The sequence below is a fragment of the Austrofundulus limnaeus genome, unplaced genomic scaffold, assembly GCF_001266775.1.
Source record: "Austrofundulus limnaeus strain Quisiro unplaced genomic scaffold, Austrofundulus_limnaeus-1.0 Scaffold55, whole genome shotgun sequence".
Lineage (NCBI taxonomy): Eukaryota > Metazoa > Chordata > Actinopteri > Cyprinodontiformes > Rivulidae > Austrofundulus > Austrofundulus limnaeus.
In genome coordinates this window covers 2,170,364-2,177,229 of record NW_013952457.1, presented here as the reverse complement: position 1 = coordinate 2,177,229, position 6,866 = coordinate 2,170,364, and the positions used below count along the sequence as shown (strand labels likewise).

General features: G+C 39.0%; 2 protein-coding genes and 1 long non-coding RNA gene across 4 annotated transcripts in view; 2 read left to right on the top strand and 1 right to left on the bottom strand.

The window, feature by feature from the left end:
* The window catches only part of LOC106518075 (insulin-like growth factor-binding protein 3), a 3,437-nt gene extending 2,871 nt beyond the window's left edge, over positions 1–566 (bottom strand). The window contains exon 1 of the mRNA XM_014009174.1: positions 254–566. Within this exon, the coding sequence (XP_013864628.1) occupies positions 254–566 (313 nt within the window). The remainder of the gene's footprint in view (positions 1–253) is intronic.
* The window catches only part of LOC106518076 (uncharacterized), a 5,702-nt gene extending 5,063 nt beyond the window's left edge, over positions 1–639 (top strand). The window contains exon 2 of the long non-coding RNA XR_001310275.1: positions 237–639. This is a non-coding gene — a long non-coding RNA (uncharacterized LOC106518076). The remainder of the gene's footprint in view (positions 1–236) is intronic.
* A 2,089-nt stretch (positions 640–2,728) lies between these two features.
* Positions 2,729–6,866, top strand: part of spryd3 (SPRY domain containing 3) — a 20,510-nt gene continuing 16,372 nt past the window's right edge. Inside the window, exons 1-3 of one of the 2 annotated variants that reach the window (XM_014009170.1) lie at positions 2,729–2,837; positions 4,095–4,241; positions 4,376–4,451. In XM_014009170.1, coding sequence (XP_013864624.1) covers positions 4,114–4,241; positions 4,376–4,451 — 204 coding nt within the window. In that variant the 5' untranslated portion in view covers positions 2,729–2,837; positions 4,095–4,113. Of the gene's footprint in view, positions 2,876–4,094; positions 4,242–4,375; positions 4,452–6,866 lie in introns of both variants that reach the window. The other variant, XM_014009171.1, reaches the window with a different exon arrangement.

Genomic DNA, 6,866 nt, shown 5'->3' with positions numbered 1-6,866 from the left:
AATCAATTTGTGACTTAATTTCTTTAAAACAGTTAAAGCTAAACCATTTCTCATGACAACCTCATGACCTATATTGAGCTCCGGCCCCCAACTTTGTGAACTACTGATGCAGCTTGTTAAACTTTTAGAATAGAGCTGATAGATATTTGAGGTGGGAACATATGTAACATAAAATGTCTTAAAAAATCTAAGAACAAAGGGTAAAATATAACCCGTTCTATAATTTTGTCTTCCAGGCACAAAGATTTCTTACCTTCAGTCTGGACCTGTGTGGTGGTGGTGCTGGTGGTGCTGGTGGTGCTGACGTTGCTGCAGACTCCTCTGCCCTCCAGCAGGGCACGGACGGACCTGGGCTCATCCTGAGGGGGTTCACAGCGGAGACCGTGGGCACACTTCAGAGTGTAGACGCCACACGGCTCTCCAAGAGGCAGAGCAGTGGTGTTTTCACCTGCGGCCACCTGCTTTCCTTTACAGGTGGGACATGCTCTCAGTGATGAGGTCAGGACGCCCGCCAGGACCGCCTTAGACAGGAGCAGGACCAAGATGTTTAAGCTCAGGAACGTCATTGCAGAACAAATTTTTTTTTGTATCCTTAAGCTGTTTAAATGTCTTCAAAGAATAAATTAAGTTTAAAATCTGTATGGGTACAGTTTCCTCCAGCCAACACCCAGTGATGACAAGGCAGACAGACACCACTGGCAGCACCTTTTAAAGAGCCCCGACCATTGAGGAAAAGGTATGGGAGGGTGTGTTATGGAGAATTTTAGCGTTCCTTCTCGTTTTCCACACAGCTGAGCACCCCACCCCCAGTTCGACAGGTCTCTGACACGTGCACAGACCCACGCACGCTCATTCCAGCTGCTGTCTATCTTCCTGAGCATTGTGACGTTTCCTGCACTGAAATAAATCACTGCTGCTCCGTTGCTCTGACTTTCCCCCTGCTCTCACAGATTCACTATTTATGACTTGATCACCCAAAGTCCTGACATTTACTGATTGAACAAATGAACAGGAAAACATAACACAATATGTGTTTAGTCTTTAAAATACACTTTTATAAGACAAAAATGTTGAATCTGATTCCAAGCAGCCAGACTTATAATCAGTTTGAGATGGAGAGAGAGGACAAATGGAGGGCAAGAGGAGGCACTATCTACAGTGATGAGTAACTCATAAAACACATAGATGACTCAAGATTGCAATCTTGTACTTAAATTATTTTCGCTTTTAATAAAAAGTCTACATATTGCTTTTAAAACAATGCTAAGAAGTCTCATAAGGTCATCAAAGTAGTATTCAGATTGCTTGTTTTCATCATGCTTGGTTCTGGTTTCTGACCTTAATAATTATTTTAACAGCAGCCTCTAAATAAACACTGTGCTCTGAGTGAGTGAGTTCAAAGCTGATCTGAAGTTTCAGTGGAAATGATTAAAGTTATAAGGAGTGCCGCGCAAGACTGGGTGACTAAGGCTTTAACAATCGTTGTAAAAGTCCCAGCCTGTAAATTCCAGTCTGAGTCACACTCACGTGAAACGATCAGACAGTAAACCCTAACAGTGGTCATTGATACGCAGGAGGTGAAGGCACGCCCATTATATGGGTTTATATGGCCATGTGGTTTTATTACTCAAAGTTTACAGTAAAGCAAGTGAAATGAAAATGAAGCCTAAAAGTTAGAAAATGCAAAGCAAAAGCAGAACCAGATATCTTCATAAAGCTAAACAGAATTTAATGTAAATTAAACAAACAGAATATATCTTTAGGGCCAGAGCTTTATACTAAAATAAACCTGTGCTGAAAAATTACAACTTTAAAAATAAGTTTATGTGCCATGTGGCCTTTAGAGTTGTCATCAGAACATGCATTATCAACAACTCTGTTACCACACGAAATTTTAGCTCTGTGTCGTTAAATTGACTGAGTTTTTGCCCTTTTTTGTGTTGGGTAATGTGGATTATCTGTGACAGTTGTCCTCAAATGGATTGACTCCAAAAGTTAATCATCTATAAATGTATATCCACTGATCACTTCCTGAGAGTTTCATTAAAATCACTTCAGTAGTTCACAAGATCTTTTGCTAACAGATAAACAAAGCTGACTCCACCAGGTAATTTGAAATTTTTAGATAAAGAACTGGTACAGTAACTAGAATTTATATTATCTATTGTTAATTAGTCTCAGCTACAGCCACAATAAAGTGTTAGGAAAATATCTGTATAAGTGACTAAATTACAGCCATGTTTATGTTTTCTTACCCCAGCTGGCTTTGATGTCTGTCTTAAAGTATGGCTACATAAGTTAATCAGTTGTAGTTGCACATCCAGTGCTCACTTCCTGAAGGTTTCAGCAAAATCTGTCCAGTGGTTCACGGGAAATTTTGCTAACAGACAGCAAAGTTGACTCCAAATAGCAAAATTTAAAACTAAAGCTCTTACACAATTGTTAGCGCTCATAATACATGTTTGAGCTCCGTCTTAGCTACCACCAAACTTCAGCTTTAGTTTTGTAAAACTGACTGAGTTATAGCTGTTTTGTGGGATTTTTAGAACTTGGATGTGGCGGCCATCTTCAATTGTGGATGTAATGATTAATTTCTGTAAGTTTTATTATAAATTAGTCCACACACAAACAGGCAAAAACATTATCTTTCGCCTCTGGCGGAGGGCGACAAAAGCAACCATCTTGAGACACGGCACTGCGCAGGTTAAAGATTCCTGGTTTTGATTGGTCGAGGAGGTGGGACTTCCGGGAGCGCAGGTTGGGCATAAAGTGAAAGACTTCACCTCCTTAAAATAGGAAGAAAACACAGAGGACGACGCGTCAGAAGTTGTAAAACAGTAAGGGATCAACATAAGACACATAGACTTTAAATACTGTGAGTTAAATGTGAGTTACATGAACGTTAAGGCGACATAATTAGCCACACGGTGCGCGCTAACATCTGAAAACAGCTAACCGGCCAACAAGAGTCCAGCGTGTACTTTACGAGGCTGCGTTTGRGGAAGGCTCGTAAATCGGAGAACTCAACGAGCTACCGCGCAGCTAATGAAAAATAAAAACAAAACACAACWACACGGGTAATAACTCGYTTTTTCAAAACATAAGACCAGCTAAATTCTGTTATTTACCTACATTTGACGTGTTAGTCCTCACCGTAGGTATAAAATAGTTTTAAGTTTCATTCATTGCTCTTAGTTTAACATTTTTTTTATTCCAGAAGCTGTCGCAACACGTCTGACGTACTTAATGCTTATTAATTGAAAGAAAGCTGCTATTATTACGCAACACATGAATTGTTGTAGTTATGAGTCGGTTAAAAAGTAACAYCGACATGTCCCATTTGTCCCAACATTAGTTTTAAACTACTGTTCAGTGAAAATATGACGACTTAGGTGTTTGGAGTCAATTAAGTGTGCCTAAACTATATAATATCAGGCTAAAATACTAAGTTTATACCAGAATGGTACTTTRGGAGGTTATTGTTTAGATTTTAAAAACTACAGGGGTAGAAAGTCAGAGCTTTTTTATCTTTTGGATAATGTTWAAGAATTTCCCAGGACGAAAGACACCTGAGGGGCACTAATCTGACCGTCACAGGACTGTCACAGTTTTGGACTGATGTTTACCCCTGTTGCTGGTGTCAAATCCGTGTCCAGGCCTTTACTTGTCTCTGGAATGTGGGAATAAATGAGAAAGGAAAACCACAAACTCCTCATAGCAAGGGTTTGGCCTGAGGATCTAATCCATAACCCTCTTGTTGTCAGGCAACAACGGAGATAATCTTGTGGTCAAAATTATTGACTGTCTTTTAAGGAGGGAACTGTTCTGATTTAAAGTGAGACGTATCACCAGTGAAAGCAAATCCCAGAGGCTGTTTTTGTCTGTTTAAGTCACACCTGGTGATTATAATGTACATTAAATAAGTACTAACAACACTCCTCTGTTTAAAGAAACCTAGTCACATTTGACAAAGAGCACACAGATCGACTTTTTACCCCTCAGGCTGCAAAATAAGATTTGAAAGACTGATCAGATTAGTCAAAGTAAAGCTGATGTTTTCAACAAAAATATTTTGTCTCTCCTTGTGTTTTCAGAGTGTAATGATTTTCAGACATGGACGACATAAACCTTCATTATCGCTTCATGAACTGGAGGAGACGAATTCGAGAAATTCGTGATGTCCGGGCTGTGCGTTACCGGGAGCGGCTCAAGAGAATGTTGAGAGATGGAGATGTACTCAGGTAACCATGATGAGCAATGCCACAAATGTGTAGGAGACCAAAAAAAACAAACAAAAAAAACCACAAACAACAAAAAATATGTTATGTATATATATATATATATATTTTTTTTTTTATTTTTTATTTTTACATAGGTATCATGGGAATTCGGATGAAGTTGGCTGTTTTGTAGCTGCAAGGCCGTTATCCAAAAGGAATCGCTACTTTGAAGTAAGAGCTGATGATTTCTTCTGTACAATAAAGAACACAGTGCAATTTTAGCGAATTCATGGTCTGAATGCCTTAATAAAATTGTCACAAAAAAACGGAAATGTGAGCAACGTTGTGTTTTTCACCACAGGGTGTCAACAAACAGTGTTACAAAACTAGTGGTGGATTTTCTCACATATATAGCTAACTGTAATCAGCTAAAGTTCAGCAGGTTCTGTGCAGCTAGAAGAACTTAGCACTTTTCACGTTACAGATGTCTTTTGTGACATTTCGGTACCAAAGCTGCTTGTTCAACTTAAAGATTTGTTTACTTTGCTGACACTAAACACGTTTGTCAAAACTCACAGTTTACCTTTTAGAGTAACCTCAGTAATCATAGCAGGTGTTGGGCATGACTTTTACCTACTACCATACATAAATTTAGTTTGATATCTGTAAAACTGACTGAGGTACATCCCCTTTTGTGTTTACGAAGTTCACCTAGCTGAAAATGTGTTATTGTTCGTAAGTTGTACCTAAAAAAAATGTTTTGGTCTGATGACTTTGTTGTTTCATCCCTGTCTGAGTTTTTTTCACACATTCAGATAAGTCACAGCTTAAGTTTATTTYTCTTCACGTCACTTCACGCCATGCTCAGAACTGCCTCACAATCATATCCTCTTGGCTGTTTTGTAAATGGGCCTTGAAACTTGTGTGTGGCCCCCATATTTGTGACTCACTTTTCCAAATGTTATGTCGAAGAAGGGAGAAAAGCATTTGCGTAAAATGGCAATAAAGGTGTTGGTTTTAGATCTGATAGCAGATTTTTAGGGTTTATCTGCCTGTTTGAGGAAAAAACATTAGAGATTTATGTCTTGCAACTCCCAGGAGATTCTGTGCTGAGATCATGGGAAACTGCTTGAAAGTTTCCTCTTCTCCTCTTCCTGGGCCTGCCAGCCATTCTCCGGTTTCATTACGTCTGTGTGCGCGGCTCCTCAGGGATGATGTCATGTGGTCAGTATTTAGTTATCATAACAGTGGTGAAAACTAGCTTTTCACTTAAAGATTTTCAATCCATCATGCAGTGTTGCACAACAAGATGTTATATTGTTATTTGTTCAAGTACAAAGGGAAGCATAACTGTCTCAGAATAAAATGTTAGCCAATAAAAAACAACCAGAACAAGGAAAGAATCTGAGAGGCAAATAAACCTGAGCTGTAGTGAAACATTTCTATTTTTTACCTCCGCCAAGGGCGAGGTAATATTTTCGGTCGCGTATGTCTGTCTGTCGTTCTGACTGTGGACAACATTACTCAAAAACCTGTGGACGGATTGTCATGACATTTTTAACACATGTGGGTACTGGGCCAAGGAACACACCTTTAAATTTTGGTGGTGTTCCGGATCACGATGCGGATACAGGAATTTTTTTTCTTTTAACACTCTGAGATCGGCAAAGCTGTGATGCTTTCACAGGGCTCTGTAAAAACAGTGAGCTGGATTGGACAGGACGGACTTCAGACTTTATAAAAGTAATGTTAAAACCAGATTTAATGATGACTAATTTTTGTCATAATATGCGCATTTACAGAAAGTTTTGTGACCAGGAAGTGCGTGACTGCACCATGAAACCTATTTTTCCCATTTCCTCAAACACACCACATTTCCAAAACAACCAATCAAAACAGTTTCTTGCTACTAGGCTTGTAAACACAGAGCTGCAGGGCCTCAAAAGTTTGGAGACGGGGGAGACAGGAAGCACTTAATAAAGAGAGTCAAACCATTACAAACTCATACAAGGGGATAAAACAGATGTTTTACATGGTGAAATATGACAGATGAAAACTTAGGAGTTTAATCCGACACCAGTTTGACGATGAATAACGTCTGACTTTTTAAAAATTTTTTCCACATTGGACTCCACAGAGAAGAAATCCCGTGCATACTGCCTGCTTAAATGTTCGCTACGTCAGAACTTATTCAGCAAATGTGTTTTCATCTCTGCTTTTACGCATTAACTCTTACAGGATGAGGGAAATTGGTCTTGGCGGAGGTTTGCACTCTCTGAGTGCCTCTAGTTTAGTCTGATTTAAGATTAAGACTTATTTTTGTGGCATTTAGCCTTTCTGCTCTCGGTTGTTCTCCTCTGTCATGGAATATATGACAAATGGCTCAGGACATATCAGAACAAGTAAGAATGGTATTATACTGTATTATTTAGATTTAATAAGATCTGCTGATATCTTTTTTGTTTCAAAAGATCTTTGTAGTTACAGTGAAGGTTTGATGTGACCCATCGCATCACATCTGGAATTAAGTCGGTTTTGGCCAAACTGAATTGTAACTTTTTAGACAGGGTTCCTGCAGATCCTTAAAAAGTCTTAAAAGGCATTGAATTCATCAATCCAAAAATAAGGCTTTTATTAGCCTTAAAT